A 19,805-nucleotide genomic window follows, 5' to 3' on the forward strand; every position below is an offset into this window, starting at 1 on the left:
CTAGATACACATACTTTTTTTCTTGGATTTAGACTAGCAGAAAACAATGTTGTGTGCACAAATATATTTCTTATTTTTCAGGTGTAAATGCAACCAGTTGCACAGTTCAGGATGTAAGAGCTGTACATATAAAGCTTTACTCCACACCACTATACATGAAAAAAGAGTTAACTTAAGAACCTAAGATAAACACAAACACAAAAAAAGTACTTCAAGACACAGTCCTGTCCAAACCTCTAATGATTTGGACGTCATATTTTAATTTTTGCCACATAATAAAAATAAAACCACTGTCCAACAAAGATTCAGTGAAAACAATTTTAGAACTGCAACTGTGTTAAATCCAGCACACTTCTGCAGTTCAAGAGGTTTTAACTGGCTAAAACATAAAACTCTAATAAGGGAGGTCCATGTACTCCCTGAAATCATACATGCCCTGATTTAAGAAATCCGTTTTCCAATTAATTATGAGTTACAAAAGCAGCTGAGGAGGAATTTCATGCAACAGTTGCTGGAAATGAGCCAGTTTACAGTGCCAGAAGTAGCTTTGACTGGAGATATTAATATTTAATTAACCTCAATAGGAATTTTAGAAATACCTGCAGTTAGAAATAGTTATGTATCAGCCTGTATTTAATTTATACACAGGGTATATTTCAGAAGAAATAAAGCAAAGGTTCTGAGAGACAATCAGTTTAGGAGAGCTGGGAGAAAAAGGATGGAAGAAGTTTAAGGCTTAGCTTGGACATTGCTTTTTTTGAGAATAAAGGAGAAAAGGAATGAAAACATCAGAAAAATAAATCAGCAAGAAGACAGCTGTTATAAACAGGATGCTAAAATCAGGTTCATAAGCATAAGTTTCAGAGCAAAAAAAAGGCAACAAGAGCAAGAAGTCTGGTAGAAGTTTAGCTATCTGTGCCTGTTATTAAATACTGAATCAGATATCAGACACAGCTGGCAATACTGCCCTGCACATAACAGCTCTGGAGCTGACTGAATACCACATGCAGTAGCAGGGGTTTCACTAGTAAGCCCACAACAGTTAACCAGAGCTAGTGATGCTGTTGGATAATGGGACTATGCTGCTCCTTCTGGACTTGACTGGGGGAAACATGGACAAAACTGTAAAATTACACCTTCACCTCATGTTAAATCTGTGAAGTTACATGACGAGATAGCTTTCTCCAACTGTTTTTCAAACTTATGTTTCTGCACTGATATCAGGAGTTTAATCTTGCTACTACTTCCTCCCCACCCCCACATTCTGCATTCACACATATCTGATTGTTTCATACTGGATGTATGCTGAGGAGCCATGCAAATTCTTCTAGTCGACAGGATTCTGACAGAAAACTTAAACACGAAAGCCAAAATAGCACAATTTTGTATCAAGTTGCTACTGGAACTAGATGGTTCTTAAGGTCCCTAACAACCTAAATGTTCTAGGATTCTGTGAAAGCTGGTGACACAGAATTGTGTGTAACCAAACCCACCCCCCAAGAGTCAAAAGTCTTACCTTTCTCACCTCCACAACATCATGGCTTTCTGCCTCCTCCCCATTTCTAAAGTGCAGTGGCCTATGGCACACGCCAGCATACTGAAAACTGCACGAGGGAATACAAATGTGTCCTCTTGGGGAGGGCTTCCTATTTCTAGCTTTAAACAACATTTAGTGAAACACCAAATTTAACTAGGAGAATAAATAGCACTGTGGTAATATGTTTGCCGTCTCCTCTCCCTTTCCCTAGTGTAACTTCTCCTTTTTGAATTACACTTATTAAGACAAAACAGCAAAAAGATTTAATCCATCCAAGCAACAGTATTTCTGATGCAGCTAAAAATATCTGAATTACCCCTCTGAGCTGAAAATCACTTAGAGAAAAACTGATCTTCCAGACTACTTTTTTTGAATTATTGTCATCTAATCACCTTCCCCTACTTCAAAATCTAAAATTGTTCCAAAAAGTTAAAAAGGCACAGAAGGTTTTCCACATGAAGCAGCTGGGGGCCAAATTGACCACATCTACTCTCTGATGAATACAGTCTGAAGCAGATAATATTGGAAAATGTTATTTTCAAAGCTGGGGAAGGTGCTCATCAATTCTACTTCTGAATTTGTTGAAAACATTGCTCAGCCTCTGAGCAATTGTGGCCTCTGATTCAATCTCACCCATGCAGAACTCAGTGTGAGTGCTCAAGGTTGTGTCAGGACTAACCAAAGCACACAATGGGGAGAGATCACCAGCAGCACTTGCAGAACTTTCTCCTGATTCCAACACACCAAAATCAACATATCCTTATGCCAGTTTGCAACCAGGCTGCCAGACACTGCTTGGAAAATCTGGATCACTAAAAGTTTATTTATTTCTCTTCAGATAATTTTTATATATAGATCTTGATTTATAATCAAATCCTCTTCTGCAAGAACACTGACCTAAAACAAATGTCAGATGTGCTGTTCTGAAGCAATGCCTAAAGTTCACGTTTAAACTCTGCACTGTAAAACCAACAGGCTAACCTGGTCAGTGGCCAAATTTAGAGCAGTGCTTAACCCAATTTTTTTTTTAAAGACATGGCCCCTGAACATATTTCTCAGGAAAAATTGCTGTTGACACATCACAGGAGTAGGAAATAGCAAGGACTCAAATATATTTTGAAAAATAAAAAAAAAAATTCAGTGCCTAAACTGATGTATTTCCATTCCTACCAGACTACAATAATTTTTGAGAGATCTGAACAACTCTATCTGCTCCACCAGCAAAAACTCAATACAAGAATCAACTACAGTGTCTTTCATCTATTCAGGAAGGAACATAACAAGGTTTATGAAATAGTGTGATAACTGCTTAGCCAAGTGTGTACACAGCTATAAAAAACTCAGTGCAGTTTACTGATACTTAAAGCAAACAGCAGATGTTTCAAAAACTGAAGCAAGATCTATGCAGCCCATAGATAAGTGGAAAGGACTATAGGCTGGCCTTTTGTCAGTCACTCAGATTTATGAAAGCTGATGATGCAAAGATCCTGTATTTTACAGTAATTCAGGCAGTAATTTTTTCCCTATATAATGAAAGAAGACCTAATGTTTTTCAGGAACAAGGATTTATTTAATTTCAGATTTCAGAGTACCTATGTCTACAGGGAAACAAAGGGCCTATCTGCAGAGAAAGAGACAAGTATATATAAAGAATAAAAAATTTAAATTATTTACCCTAATAAGCTGGGAAGAATGCTGTAAAAATAACCTAAAATGTTTTTCAGCAGCTGTTCATTTCAGTGCACCAAGCTCTGGTGCAGGGGAAACCTCATCACTTCAAGACCTAAGGGATAACTGTTTCACATTGACTTCTTCCCTTTTACGTCCTCTGCCAAATTCTTCCTTTGCCTTCAAAATGAGAAAGCTAATAGTATTTATTTCCAAACACTGCTGCAGATTAGGTATGTGCCTTCTCTATATCTCAGCTAGTAAAAAATACATATACACATTCAGCTGCTTGTCAGAGTCCCAGGTCTGCCACTGTTAGTGACTGAACTAAAAGGTATTTTAAAATCACTTTCCACAAACATGTCAAAAGAAGAAAAAAAAAGATAGAAGTATAGATAGCAACATTGCCTGGTCTCACATCATTGACTTCTGAAAAATACTCAAGAAGGGACATGCTTTTGTTTCCCCTTTTCACCAGCAATTAGACATCAAGCAGTGCTTCAGATGTTTGCTACAGGAGACAAAGATGCAATATTTGTATGGCTTACTGTCAGCAAAAGGCTTGTACTAATTTGCTCTCTAACCATAAAAGAATCGCTATGAAAATCACACTGACAGATGAATTATCACAAATCCAGCTATGACAGGACAAAGTTTATACCCTTAAAATCTCTGATTAAGGAGTTCCCTTCATGAAATTAGAATGATGCAGCCTAACTACTCCCACCTTCCAGAGGAGAGAATAATAGTCTCCAGTTAAAAAAAAAACAAAACCCCATCATAAAACCAGAACCAGTTAATTTACAAGGATCTTAAAAAGGGTTATTGGATCATACTGTTTTATTCACTCTAAATACCTCTACTTCATTGCCATTGTTACAGAAATAATTAAGTGATGATGAAAGATGACAACAGTATTGCCCATTAGGCAGAAATAATGACTGCCAATTTACCTCAACTAGAATTAGTGCAATATGCAATTTAATAAAAAACAAAGTTAAAATAGCATTTCATGTTCAAATGTACTTTAGTATGATTCACTAAGAATGTGCAGGTGGCAAATAATTTATTTATAAAAATAGAACACAAGGATGCATAGATGCATCTACATAAATACACAACCCTCAAACGGTACATTCAAAAAAAAACCCAAATAAAAAGTCAACTGCTTCTCATTATCACATGATGTGTACCTTAATGGATTTTTCAACACTTTTCACTCTAGAGAAATGTGTATGTGTGGGAGAGTCTCATTTACATTTATCCTATCAATTTTACCCCATCACACAACAGATGCATCTGATGTATAACTACATTAAAAGTCATCTAGTTTAAGATAAACAAAGCAATTTTTGAAATTAAACATTTTAAGATTTGAAATTGGAAAATCATCTCTTATACTGATGGCTATTATGTCTCCAATGAAGTATGATGAACTTGTATAATTCCTTGCTGAAATAATTACTCCTATCTATGAAGTTTTAAAACAGCTGTTCAGCAATAGTAGTAAAACAATGGAGTCCCAAACTGATGCATCCATTGATTTCAAAACTTCACATTCACTGTTACAATTATCACATCTTCACAACCCAGAACCCCAGCTAATCTCAATGCATCTAATTCCATCTCCTGAGATTTAGGTTGTTTTTACTACTAAAGTGTCCATCTTCATTTATCATATGTGTTTACTACTTAAATGCCTCTTGACATACAGACTTTTAAAATACAAGCCAATGAAACCAAGCTGCTTCTGATGTACTAAAACCCCACATGAATAGCAGTAAAAAAAAAAAAATCCAATAGGTGGCAGATAATGTCTTTCTTTGCTTATGATGTCTAGGTGTGTCAAAAAGTACCTGTACATTTTAGATGATTTAAAACATGCAGTTTTACTTTTGGATTTCATGAATTTGACTATCAGATATTTAGATTCCATATAATTTCAAAAGGCCAGCAATGAGGGAACCAAGCCTCAGGCTGCACCCATAAAAACCAGTGTGCTAGAAGCTAGAGCTGCTGACTGGTAGCTCCTCTATGGCAGCTATCAACGGTACATTGCTATCCATTACAGCTATAAAAAACCAGGCAGTTTTGTCAAAGACAACCTAAAAGCTATGCTAAACTCTTACATTTCCTTTGACAAAATAATAAGCACAGTGTAGTGACAGGGTATTCGCAGTCTCTTAAAATAATTTATTTGAATTCCATACTAGGTGAAATTGAACCATGAGAGGTGAATTTGAGAAACTGAGAAAGAGAGCACCTTTGTAGCAAGATGATCATAAACATTTCTTTGACACAAATATTAAGGATTTCTAGTCAACAACTCTGAGTCATGGACTATTAGTATCACCAATTCTTAACAAAAAACTGAGCCATGACACATTGCATCAGAGTGTATTTAGTGGCTCATACTTGTAACAATTAAAAGTCACATTTGAGCAAAAAGAAGAGAAAGATCCTTTTAAAAAGACTGCTAAATTGTATTAGGAAGAATCTTTCCTTTCATTTTGATTCTAATCTCAGTTACAATAAAATCTGTAGATTATACAAAAGAGCTCAAGGCATGAACTCTAACAGACTAAAAGCTGCTCAATAACCTACCTGTCCTTGCTGCGATGAGATGTGTTGCTTTATCAGGATCATCAGCACTAAGTACAAGATTCTTCACAATTTTAGCTCCAAGTGCTGTGGCATGATAGTGTTCCCGTGTCTTTTCAATAGGGAAGTTTGTCGGGTAAAGTCCGCTAAATATGATGGTTACGTCTGCCAAGACTTTACTTTTCAGTTCTGGTACTATTTTTCTGATGTCTGGAATTTCCTCAATCTCTTTTTTCAGATATTTATCATACTTTGTGTAATAATCAGTGTGAACTCGCACAAGGATCTCCTCAAGGTATATCAAATGGTCGTCGTCATCTGTATCATCTTCCTCCTCTTCCTCCTCCATGCTCTGGTCTAAGGACTCACCCATTGTAATTCCAGACTGCTCACTAATCTGAGATTCTGTTTCAGCTTCTTTCTTGTCTCCAGACCCATTTCCTAAATCACAAAGGCTTTCCTGTTCACTTTCCTCTTGTGCTTCATGATCAATTTTGTCCTGAATAATTTCACTAGGTAAAGACTGTGTTTCCCCAGAATGGTTCACCAGATCATCCTTTTTCCCACTCACATCAGTGCAACCCTTTTGCTGCAAATTTTCATCCTGCAGAGGTTGTTCGGACTTCTTCCAACTTCTCTTTTCCTCATTCTCACTATCTGATACAGAAGTGGATGACTTTTTGGTATCCAATCCATCGTCACTTTCACTGTCACTAGACAGTTCAAAGTCCAAGTCATTTGTTATCTTCTCTTGGGTTTGCTGCTTCTCTATAACTGTTGTATCAACTTGTTCCGAAAAAATCTGAGATTCTTTTGTATTTGCCAAATCATCAGTGACCTCATTGTCCATTTTGTGACCAGTGTTATCATTTAAGGAGTCCTGGGCATTAACTTTATTATGAGAGTTTACATCCCCATCAGATGTTTCACTGCTTACAGAAGTACTCCCATTTGCAGTGCAAGTGTCCTTTGCAGTTTTCTTGAGGCCATTACTGTGCTCTTCTACACATATAACATCCTTTAGTTCTTCAACATCTTTTGCTGAAATCACTGCTGAATCCAATGCCTCAGGTTTTGCAGAGTGGTTTGCTAAGACAAGGGCAAGAAAGAAAACATTTTCCCTTTTTTTTCTTCTTTTCAGATTAATGAAAATTTAATTTTCATTGACCTTAAACACAGAGTTTACATATGGGCTTAGATTTAATTATGCTTGGAAGTCATCACTAGACTTTTCTAAGTTGTTAAAATTCTCTAGGTGTTAATGATTACTAGAGAGGACTCTCAAACATAAACATTACTTTTGTAAAGAAGTTAGATAAGCAGATTTTTTCCTTTAAACCACAGGTCATAAGTAATTATTTGTTAACTCTGCAAGCATTAAAGGATTTATCTTGTAGAGTAAATTTTACAATTACAACTTTGAGCAATGAAAATAACCAAATTGGGGGCAGATGGGCAGAATTTGCTTCAAAGTCCTAATCCAGAACCACAGTATAAGAACTTTATAAATAAACAGCCATGTCTTTCATATTACCTAATTTTCATAACAAAATAGCTGAACTTTTGTTCTTGAAAAGACATATGTATTTTAGCAACACAAAGATGCCATTCAAGCTTAATTTAAGACTGATGGAATGCATGTAAAAGGGTAATAGAGTCAAAAGTAGAAGAATAATTTTAGGATGTGTCCACAGATGTTTGCAGAAGTAGAGAGAGAGTTAAAGAAACTGCAGACTTCCAAATTGTTGCACACAAACATTCACTGGGAACACTGTTTGAAATCAAGCTATTTTGTCTCCCTTTTGTGTGCATGTTCCTGCCCTGCAAGTAAGGACAGGAGTCAAGTGTAGAGGTCTCACATCACAGTGACCTGGTTCAGGCTGATCATACTATTTCTACTGTTGTCTTGGACACTCTGTCAACAAGGGAAAGAGAGCAATGTCACAAGTATTAAATTAAAAAAACCCACACACTTGGCTAAACTGGAAAAAGCTGACAATTCTTTCTTATGACATTGTGTTTCAAATACATTTTGCCCTTAAAAATGACCAATTGATGTGTAATGTGTACTTTCTAAATCCATTACGTGTATTACGCTGCTGAGTCTGTTGAACACAGGGTTCTTGTGTCAAATGCCAGAATGCTATGTTCACTAGGTGCTAAAAATTCACACTAATTTTATTAGCACGATTTAGACTGGGAGGCAAGCAGATTTCAACATTCATTTTCAGCAGTGTGTTGAGACCAGAGTTTATTACCTACTTCTCCCAGTCCCAAGGGCAAGGAAGGGGACTGAAGAGGTGAAACCTATAGAGAAGAAAAAGTCAGCATGTTTTACATGGGGGTGCGAGGGAGAAAGTGTGCCCCCCCTACACATTCTTGAAGAGTTTGGTGTATTGCCAAATCAGCTCTCAGCCACAACACTTCTGCTTCACTTCTGCTCTGGTGGATGCCAGAAGAAATGCTCTCAGTAAGAACAGTCCAGTTTTACCAAGCTACTCACATTTTTACAGTCAACTTCAACAGTCTGGGATTGCCCATCTGAGCACAACAGCAGTATTACTAAGAGCATCTCAGTGACTTACATCTATCATGCTTGAAAAGTGGACAAAGTTATAAACATGGTTTAAAAACAATCTAATTACCTTTCTTCTTCATTTGCATTTCTCTTGATCCAGGAGGTGCATTAATATCTCCTATCCCCTGAAAGTATACATATTTCTTCACAGTTATCAAATTGGGTGCAAACTTCCAAACATCCTCTCTATCATCAATGATGCAAACCATGGAATCTCCACAAGGAAAGAGATCTCTAAGAGACAAAATAGTTGACAAATTAAGCCAGTTTTAGAAAATTTACATAGCATTGAAATCAATTTCTATGGATGCCCTGGTTTATTATGAGCATGTCTGCAAAACATGGAACTTACAAAAGAAACTTACAAAAAGTTTCTATTGTTTTTATAAAAACAATAGAAACTTTTTGTAAGTTTCTTTTGTAAGTTAATTTAATATTGCTTAAAACAATAAAGTTTTTATTGTTTTAAGCAATATTAAAATGATGGAATTCAAAACACAAGCTTTGAACAAATTAAAGTTAGTGGATAAAAGGGAAACAGCTCTTTTAAAATCTATGTTCCAAAGGCTAAAAGCTGAAAACAAGAAACATCTGTAAGAACAAAGCATTGCAACATTTCAGTCTGGTTTTCTTTGGTTTTTGTCAACCAATAGCCCAAAGTCAACTTTCACAAGGTCAATACACTACCTATATAGATAGGTAAAAGACACAAGAAGAGTTTTCAAAGAGTAGACTCATTCAATCCAAGATAAAGGAAACAGAATTACTAATATTACCCATCACCTAGGAGGAAGAAAAGGTAGAGTACTTAAGATGGATATAAAAAAACATCAAGAAAAAAAGATTCTCATTTGCTACAGTCAGGTATGGAGGGGCAATAACTTTCAGTATTTCATAAAATTGCATTAAACAGATCTGCCTTAGAAAAAAATCTTAGCTTTATATTCTGAAAAAAGAAAGAACACTCTGAAAAAGATCAGAATGTGAATTTAGACTAGAATATGAATTCAAGGCTCTAGATGACCTAATTTCAAGAAACATTAGGAACAGAAGGTGCTTTTAGCACATTTGAAAACCAGAATACTAGGTATTGAATTATGAATTAAACTCCAACTGAGAATTCTGGTTTAATTAAAAAACCCACAACATAAGTCATTATACAAGATCACAAGACAAAGTGGAAATATGGTTGTTATTACAAAAATAAGAAGTGTAAGTGAAAACATGATGCCATGGCATTACAGTTACTGTTCTGCTACCACAGAACCCATTAAGTAGAAGAAATGCTGCAGTGCCCAACACCTCAGTTTTACTGAGGTGGTGTTGATATTTAAGAGGCAGACAAAGAAGGATATGAACATAGTAAATGCAGAGGGAGTAATTTTTATTTTATTTAGCATATCTTCTCTGTTCATTGTCATGTTTTGTATAATACCTAAGATCCACATACATACCTTAGGTTCCCAGTTTTAGAAAATGGATCAATACATTCATCCCTTGACAATATCCGATGGGAAAAAAGCTTCTTTTCAGGGTCCAAAAATCCTTTTGGAAAAGAAATTAAAAAGTTAATGTTCAAGATGTTTGTTCCTTGCTTATATTTTATATACTCCTGCTATTTTAATTTGTGCAACAGCAGTTTAACAGACAATTTTGAGGCATGAGATCAGATGGGAGAAAGTACAATGGATCAAGTATTTGTAGCTAATTCAGTGAGAATAATTTTAAAAATTCCACCTTATTTTCTTTCAAGATGGCAACAAACTGAATTTGACAGCCAAATAAATATGGCTGAAAGAGATACAGCAGGTGATAGACACACAATTTTTGCAACTTACATTTCTCTCTCTATAGCTGGTTCTTTAAAGCTAAATGCTCTCCTTAGCTCATTATGCCTAGGGACTGCAGAGAAGTCTCACAAGAGTCGGCAATGTGCTGCAATATTTAAGCACAATAGGAAGTTAAGAGATAGTTCCAGCCGGAGCTCTTGCGGTTGTAGGTTTTAAGTTGTACCTCTAACAACTACTTCAATACATTTACACATAATTAGTATATCCTGGGACTTCTAGAAATATTTAGGCCCAGTTGTAGTAACTTTTCTGACTGCACTCTTTAAAACAAACAAATGAACAAATTAAAAAAACCCCAAAACCAAAACAGAAGCTGTGCTAACTGATCTTCAACCAAGATAAAGTGCTATTATTTTGGAAAATAATGACTTGGGTGTATAAACAGACATGCACATGCTTCTGAACTTAGTCTCCAGTAATGAAGTTCACCATCATGAGCAGATCACAGCCACATAATTGCTTAGAAAGAAACTGGCATATTACATGCTAACCTGTATTTTTTGTTTTACTGAATTCGTACTGAAACTAGTATCAACTTCTCATTTTTATGAATAATACAAAGCAGTCAATACTTACTTGGGAACCATCTTTTCAAGTTTTACTGTCTTTTACTTTAAATGATGGCCATATTATAACCAGAAACAGAATTCAAAATGACTACATAGTTGTTCTATGGACCAACTTTAGTTTTCTTTCAAGGAGCTCAGATTTGAACAGAACATGTCTTCAACTCCTTTTAACAGTCTAGCTCCCAAGAGTACCTTAAGTTGGGACTTCAAAAACAAAGTCTAAAAAGACCCTAAAAATCAGTTATCACTTCTAAAAGTTGATCCTGTATGTAATTAATATTGATGTGTAATTGGAATAACTTAAAACCCATAAAAGCAAGAAAATTCTGAGTTAAGGACAGAGGTTCAACCTTAACTCACCCGACTATGCTTAAGAATTGCTGCAAACTCGTAGAATCATCCCCTGTAGTGAGACCCTTGCAGTACCTAGGCATAATGAATTGAGAGAATTAGCTACAAAGATTTATTGCTGTACACACATATACTTCGACAAACTACAAAAGCTGTCACACAAGTTGCTGTTCTCCCCAACAAAACTCTCTTCTGCTAATCGTCTGAATACACAGGAACTCTCTACACTGAATTAGACAGAAGTGCATTGATTACATGGCAAAACTTCAGTGAGGCACTCAGCCGCAATGTTGCCAAGCTAAAACTGTAAGAAAAATGAAGTTGAACTAAAAAAGTCCAAATGCAGAAAGCCTGGCTGCCAGAGATTAGAGATAAGGTAGCATTCCTTAAGCTTCACAGTGATACTTTACCACTAAACCAAAAATACACTGAGGATAGAGCTCATCAAAGATCCATCTGCAAAGATACAAGCCCACCTTAGGAGAGTCCAAGGTTAAGCTACCTAAGTAACAACGCAGAAAACAGCACTGGTCTCTTTCTAAAAAGTTCTTTCCAGGTCAAAGTGGTTTCTTTTAGATGTTCCCTAGTCAAATAAATCAACATAAATAATTTGATGTTTTCACATCTCAGGGAAAGGGCAGGTAACATTTCACTAATTTCATCATTTGTTTTCTTCAACAGACCTGCACCCACCAAAGCCACTCTCTCATTCTCCTCTGCAGCTGGACAGGGAAGAGAAAATATAATGAAGGGTTCATGGGTTGAGATAGGGACCAAGAGAGACTGGGACAAACTGAGCTTCCATTTAATCTCATAAATCAGACAGTGAGGTATGCCCCCGAGTTTCTTGAACAAACTGAAGACACTATAATTACCCTTCGCCACATTAGGAAGGACTATCCAGTAGACTCACCATTGTACATGCATAAAGAATAGCAGAGACTATTGCCCCAGCTGTTTGTTTCCCATCTCAGACTGGCTCTTTGCACACAGACTTACCAAATCGTATTGCCTGCTCTTATACAGACTTAAAAAATAAAATTCGTAAATAAGTAAAAACTAAGTTAAAACCATCAGAAGATACAATGTTGAAAACTAACTCATATTGGGGATGTCTCAGAGAAAGACTGAGTTAAATAGCAGTTCCCAGGAGAAGTTATATAACAGTTGGAACCAACATGAATTTGAATAAGTCTTTTTATTTATAAAACTAAAATTGAATTTCTGAAGAATTAGGTTACCTTCAGTTCAAGTTGAGATTCTACTTTACAACCTGGAAAGAGCTGTTGACCCAGTCTTTCAAAAGCTGGGACAATTTCAGACACTGGTGATTATGCATGCACACTGTATACATCCTGTAATATACTTGCTGTAACAAACCATACATATGAATGCTCTCAACTTGGTCCTACTTTCTAAATTTCATTGTAAATCTGGAGTGATTTCACATTGCTTTATTGTTACTTAATAGCTTCTGAACTTAAAACTCTCTGTGACATTTCACAACTAGCTTTTAAGCTGACATCTGTTTTATATATACCAAACTTCTCTTATAAAGAGAAGAAATTAAGTAACAATTACTCAAAATAATTATTTAGTAGAGAAATACTCCAGGGAGCTCTAGATAATAAAATCCAAAGATCATCTTCATAAACATACTACCAGATATCACTTAGTAAACATGTCAAACTAAAAAAAGGGTTTAATATAAATTATTTCAGCAGATATAAATGGTGTTTACAAATATCAGCTAATCCCACTTAACAGCTAGCAGGAATCAGCTGAGATGAGAGAAAAGGACTGACAAGATGTCATCTCTTTTCAAAAGCCTTCTAGGACATGAAAGGAACAGCTCAGAGTTCAGGATTCACAAAGATATCTAAGATGTCTACAGAGGATTTAAGCAAACAACCTTTTTCTTATGAAAAAGATCCCCAGCATTTTATTACAAGTTCTTTCTTTATGTAACATAGGGATAACAAAGTATCAAACTGACAGTTCTGTGAGAAACCATTTAACCAACACTGCCATCAAGTGTTCTCTGTATGTATCAGCTGTGTATTCCTCTAGTACTGCATGTTGGCTGCACAGGTGGACCAAAGCTGGCACCCAGTGCTTGTCCACAGGCTTCAGCTGAAATGATCACCAGTACTGCACAAATAACCCACTTGCAGTTTGAATGTTTTTCATGAGGTTAAACAGCTTCAGGCAGAAATCCAGAAGTCTATCAGTGACAGGAAGCAGCAGTACCCTAATATGGTGGCTATTCCCTCTATGGAATAAACAGGGTAGCTTGAGCATGATGACTGCAATAAGTGTCAGCCTGTGGCACAGGCAATCCACATTGGGGCTCAGAGACTAAAATGGGCAGAGGACCAAATCACATATTGAGAGAAGACAGGGAAAGCACTTAGACATCCTGAGTTAACTACCTCTGCAACTCTTCCCTGACTCTGAAGGCCATTTGCTATACAGCTTCTGACCTCAGGCTAGATCATGGCACACAGATCCAAGTGAGGAAGACTGTCCCCTCACTTGTATTTAAACCTAGTGATAAGAAAACTATTCCTCTTTTGCCTTAGAAAATAAAAATGCATTTTAAGAAGGACAGAAAGGCACAGAATTGTTCATGCATTAGCAGTACACAACAGTTAATCCAACAGCAAGACTGACAAAGCTTTAGGAAGATTCTTCAAACTATGGTCAAAGACTGAGCAACATAGAAACATTCACTTGCATTGGTAGGACAGGACATACCTTAAACCTTTCAACGAGTATTAGCTGGAGACCACAAATAAACATCACATTTTGACCATAGAAATATTGTATGTTGTCATTCAGAAATCTCTTATAATTGTCATTAAAAGCCTCTTCTATGGCATTGTACATGCATAAAGAATTGTTTGATTATATATATTTTTTCTGAAGTGTTTTAGAGCTAACTAGCTCTCTAACTTTCTTGCCAAGAAGTGAGATTACTGAGACATTGTTGTTCAAAACACTCCTGGCAATATGACAGAAAAAAACCCCAGCAAATGTGAAAGACAACTTAAAAAATAGTTAGGAGACATGGAACAGCAGTATGGATAGTGTGACAGAGTTATAACCTAAAATATTGTTAATTATATTATCTTAGACCAACAGACTTGATAAAGGGAAGTTTGAGGAGAAAATGCTCTTCTGACAGAGAAGACTAAAATTGGCTTTCACCCCATCTTGATAAACTCATGGTGTCCCTCCTAACATGATTCAGACCCATACACTCGCATAACCAGGGCAAGTTTCTTTTATGCTTCTCAGAAACAAGAAAACATTTCAGCCAGAGCCAGTGACCCACACAATTGACTACCACTGTTATAATTCAAATATAAGTTTTCACTTGGAGATTTTAAGTTATTGAGAAAAAGATGTGAAAATATTGCTAGATTTCTGTTTTTCATTAAGTGTATCTCAGCTCCAGGACACAAACAGAACTGCTGTAAACAGATTTATAGCAGCAGAACTTCCTTTGGTGAAAGGAAACCATACAGGGGTGGCGTTCCTCACAGGATGAGATGATGTCACATTGCTGAATTTTACAGAACAGTTACATTAGATTTGTAAGACAAGTGAAGTTGCAGATCATTGTTAGGGTCCATCAACATAATTTCTTACTTAATAAGAAGGCACTAGTTAACAATCTGATTCTCTAACCATCAGTGAAACAAAGGAGATCTGATGGGGGGAAGAAAAAGGACTATTTCTAAAATTACAGGCCATACAGGCACTGCCTTGTAACGTAGCTAAGAATTCTACCCACAGGACTATTTAGGAGGTGGCTTTGCACAAAACAAAGAACAAATACTTGAAAACAACAGCATAAAGAAAATTAGTTATATGAGTATGAAGTCAGGGTAGGTAAATATTGTTAAACGTAACATACTACTCACCAGCAATTGTATGTGCATACAGTCTGCTGCCAAAAGTAAAAACATGCAATTCATAGAGCTTGGCAATTTTTTCCAGGAATTCCTTACAATGAGGACGCAAACGTGTGTGCAACATAGGCTCACCTCGCCCTAACTGGAAATGAAATATTCCCTAGAAGAAAAACCATGTTGAATATTATCAAAATAGTAAACAAAAATGTCAGCATTCCAGAGCTACCCTCTTCCCTCACTTCAACTTTATTTGGTCTTACTAGATCAAAGTGGGTTTTGGCCACAAGATTATGTAGATAAATAAAATCCAAAGCACGTTTTTGCTCTGTGCCAGGCAGTCCAACAATAATGCTTTCAAATGCAGGAAACTGCATTATTGAAAAATTTATGATGCAGGTGTCTTTCATTCAAATCTTTACTTAAGGCAAACCAATCTGAGAAACTTCTCAATGTGCTCATTTCACAGAAATCCAGGATCTCACTATAATCAAATACCTCACAGTGAACTTCTGACAGACTCATTTCAATATGCACTGAGCTCAGAGAAAGTATTTTCTTCATCCAACAAAGTCTGCCTATGGAAACATAGCAACAGAGAGCAAACCAGGAAGGAAGCTTACAGATAATGATCCCAGTTAAAAACCTCACAATATTAAAAAAAATATATTTTTCTCCAAACCATGAATTTATACTGATAGAGGCATAGCCTTTCAGGCACACAAGATTTTTTTAATCCTTAAGTTGAATACTCATGGTTCCCTTTCCTCTTAATTGCAATGTACATTTCTAGCTTGCTTTTTCCTAGCAATTGTGAACACATGCTTAGCCTACTGGACATGCAAGAATGGCAAGAAGAAAGAAAAGAACTAAGCAATCACAGTTTGCATGATATTGATGTTTGAGTTTGTATCCTCTTGTTCCAGACACTGTATCCTTTTCAACATGTTTCTTGTTTTAGAGCTTCCAAATTAGAAATGTTACAAGCCAATACCCCTTGTCAGTTCAATAACAAGTGTTTAGTGAAGGAATTAAACACAACCCCTCTCCTCCTCACTCCCCCAAAAAATATTTAAAAAAAAATCCCTACACATACTCATGGAATGACAGACAAAGGAACACACAGGATTGCTCAAAAAGGGACTTTGAACAGTAATTCACTGTATCTGCCTCAGACTTGGTAGTCACATTACTGAGTACTCAGCTTGTGAATTGCAGAGGAAGGAAAGCAGAGATTAAAATTAGCTACCTGAAACATCTCTCAAAATGATTATAAAGGAAAAGTGCAGGAAAGCATGAATGGAAGAAAGAAAAATGTCCATTTAAATGCAGAGAAAAAGGAACATATTACAGAAGACTTGCTTCTCATTTTGTTTTATTCTTCAACTACAATTTTACCTAACCACAGAATGTTCTGTTAAAGAATCATCATTTAATTATTGTTAGAAACACTTCTGTTGTTATATTGGATTGAAAGGTAACCCCAGATACCTTATTGGACATTTGCTGGCAGTGCTGTTCTGTAGTATGGATCAATGTCTGGTCCAAATCTACCATGAGCACCAGTTTTCTATTTCGATGTAGTCGCTGTTGATCTTCTCTTCCCAGCTGCTCAGCTTGCTGTAACAGAAATATTCACTGCTAAGCTTAGCTTCATAGAAATACATTGGGTTTATCACCTTTTGTGTACACCTGAAAAGCCCTTCTGCTACAAACTAACTGCACAAGAAATGATGCCTCAACAAAACTGTAGCAACGGCAGCTGTGGAACAATTTTTTTAATTGAAAAAAAATGCTCTCAAAGTCTACTCTCAGATCTTTGTGACACTATTAACTCCTAAAATTCAAAAACTCAAAATGTTCAACTGTAACAATTAAGTAACCATTGATTTAATTTAAGGCCCAGTGTCCTGATATGAAATAGCAGTAGCTTTGAACACAAAGGAAAACGCATCAGTAGGTGTGAAAACTTTTCACTGCTATGTCCAGCAATTTTGCATTATTACGTACAATATGTCTGAAAACCCCACACTAAGTATAAAGCCGACATTCCTGGTGACCAAAATGATACCTGTGAACCTCAAATTACAGAATGTATGCCTTCAGACATAAAAAGCTAAGATTATACAGGCACCAACATTAAGACCTCATAATCCAGTCAATATTTACTCCTCCTGCATATATTTACAAACTTTCCAAGTACCATGTGAAGCTCTGTGTTCACCTGATTGACTTCTGATAGCAAGTTGCAGTGTTATCCTCAAGACAGCTGAACTTAAAAGTAAAGTTAGAGCACTACAAAGCAGCAAGGATCAAGTGCAAACTGCCCTTTGAAACACTCCTCTATCACGGGGACACCTCTAGCTGCTTATATCTTCAGTTTCCCTCACTGCAGTTCTTTGATGAATTACCCGAAAAAAAAAAAAAAATCAAGTAGTAACATAAAAAAGTAAAAAGAGACCAGGATGATAAAGAAGATAAACAGAATGTTCATCTTCAAAATAAACATGCTCCTTCCCCCTACACAAACTGAGGAATAAACAAGTATATTTTGATAACTCAGATGAATGTTTTAACTATTAATGGATTCAGAATACTTATAGTATTTGAAAAATAATGAAATGATTTTACCATTCAGGTAAGTTGCAGCAAACTAGCTTCACTATATCTAGTGGGTCAATTTCAAGGTGAAGGTTAAAGCTAGGTTTCAGAGACATTGCAAGCTTTGAACAGCTAATGGAACTTCTCACTAACTGTTCACTCTTGGTGACAAAAATGTTTGTCTGCTAAGTTTACAGGCTGCTGTCAAACTGACATCTTTGCAGTATACAGCTCTAAGAAACACCAGTATAAATCATGAGAAAAATCAATCTACACTAAGATAAACTCACAAAAACGTGGGGCCACTAATGTTCAACCCCAAATTCTTCTTCGAAGGGACACCAAACTTCCTATATCAAGTGCATACCTCCTGTAATTAAGTTTCTCAACTGTGGAGCTATTGTGAAAGGTATGAACAAAGAAAGCATGATGGTACCTACCTCAGAGCTAACTTTCAGTTCTGGGACACTGTGAACCATTGATACAGTTGCTGTGGATAATGGCGCACACTGTTTTCCATTCTTGCTTCGTATCCTAATCACATAGGGAAAAGAAACATCACATGAGAGAATAATAGTTTAGTGAAATATTAAACAGACTAAAATCTGTAGCCTCAAACTAATCACCACCAAAAAAATGATTAAAAAGATCATCTCTTTCAAATTCTTGCTAATGCAAGTTACAAGACAAAATGGATTGAGATCAAACAAGCTCACCAGAAAAAAACTGTGCAAAAAGTCACTGTACTAAGTTATACTTCCATACAATTGTTTCGTAACACATGCTTTCACTAAGATGAAACACATTTATGTATTGATTTGCATCAGAAAACTATAAACTAATGGAAACTACCAAACCGCTCAAATGTAAAACTACTCCATTTCTTTTTTTTTTTTGCAATCACTCAGCATGCAATTATCTACTTGTTTTCCAAGCCAGAATATGAAAAATATAAGCAAAGGATAGACAAAGTTACTCTCTGCACCCAGAGTGACTTATGGGTGACTGCTGCTTCAAAATTATCATTGGGAAAAAAATGATGTGTGCATATACAGATACCAACACAGAATAGGTATCACCCTTGTGTGCATATACATATATGTGAGACAGGGTGTGTGACTGCACACACAAGTACAAAATTGCTTGAAAACTCAGAAAATAACCCTCTATAGGATCCCTTTCACTAGCTTACATCAATCAATTTATTGTGAATTCTGACATCTAATTGCTCAACAATATTCAAAAAACCTGCCATACAAATTTTGACCTAGGTGACACATGCACATCTTCTAATTCTCCCGTGTACCAGTCCCATCAAGGACAAGATTTGGTATCAGATCTACAACAAGAGTTAAACCAGATTTCATTTTGTGACAGGCAAACTGCTCAGGATCAACTGTACTGAACTGAGTTGAGGCAGACACAACCACAGAGAGGCATCTTTCCCTGTACCATAGTGTATGGCAGCATTGATGTCCAGTACAAAAAAATACAAAAGTATTTATTTGGTCTGAAGTCTGTACATGTAGAGAGCTTTTTGGATAATTGGTTAGCTGAGAAAGGACATTTCGATGTGATACCGATGGATAAGGATAGGGGAAACAAGCTGGAGATTGTGAAACCAATGTCCAATCACTGACAAAGGTCATAGTGACTTTCTCTGAAACGGGAAGACGGGGGAGAAAATTGCTTGCCAGAAAATGTAGATATCTTAGGTAGAGAAACTAGAAGAATGCAAACATAGAAGCAAAATAATTATTAGAAGATAGAAGTAGGTGTAGTTGATCTAAGTGTGCTTTAACCAATAATGAGCTCAGCTTTTGCAATATGTATAAGCTTCATTAACACCAATATAAATATGTGTGAGGTTTCAATAAACTTTGAGATTTGCTGTTCACGCATATTGTGTGCTGCAATTCCTCCGCCGTTCACGACATGTACATTTTAGCATCTTACATCCTTTGCTTCAGAGTTCAGAAAAATTAATCTTTAAGCCTAAATGGCATTTTAAATGAGCCTTTAAAAATTATTGACCATTTTCAGACCATTAGTTGTATGACTACTAAGAACAATGTACTGGCTTTTCTCCCAGCAAGAAAAGCATCAGTGCTTTTGAATTGTCTTCTGATGTAG

At 36.2% G+C, this 19,805-nt stretch overlaps 1 protein-coding gene across 2 annotated transcripts in view; it reads right to left on the minus strand.

Moving 5' to 3' along the window:
- Positions 1-19,805, minus strand: part of CTDP1 (CTD phosphatase subunit 1) — a 100,595-nt gene that overhangs the window by 64,817 nt on the left and 15,973 nt on the right. For both annotated transcript variants that reach the window (XM_071450618.1, XM_071450610.1), the window contains exons 3-8: positions 18,113-18,206; positions 16,563-16,691; positions 15,084-15,234; positions 9,839-9,929; positions 8,452-8,618; positions 5,810-6,895 (exon numbers count right to left, since the gene is read on the minus strand). In XM_071450618.1, the coding sequence (XP_071306719.1) occupies positions 5,810-6,895; positions 8,452-8,618; positions 9,839-9,929; positions 15,084-15,234; positions 16,563-16,691; positions 18,113-18,206 (1,718 nt within the window). The remainder of the gene's footprint in view (positions 1-5,809; positions 6,896-8,451; positions 8,619-9,838; positions 9,930-15,083; positions 15,235-16,562; positions 16,692-18,112; positions 18,207-19,805) is intronic.

Source organism: Agelaius tricolor, unplaced genomic scaffold (genome assembly GCF_023055355.1).
Source record: "Agelaius tricolor isolate 1412-34295 unplaced genomic scaffold, bAgeTri1.0.p SCAF_2, whole genome shotgun sequence".
Lineage (NCBI taxonomy): Eukaryota > Metazoa > Chordata > Aves > Passeriformes > Icteridae > Agelaius > Agelaius tricolor.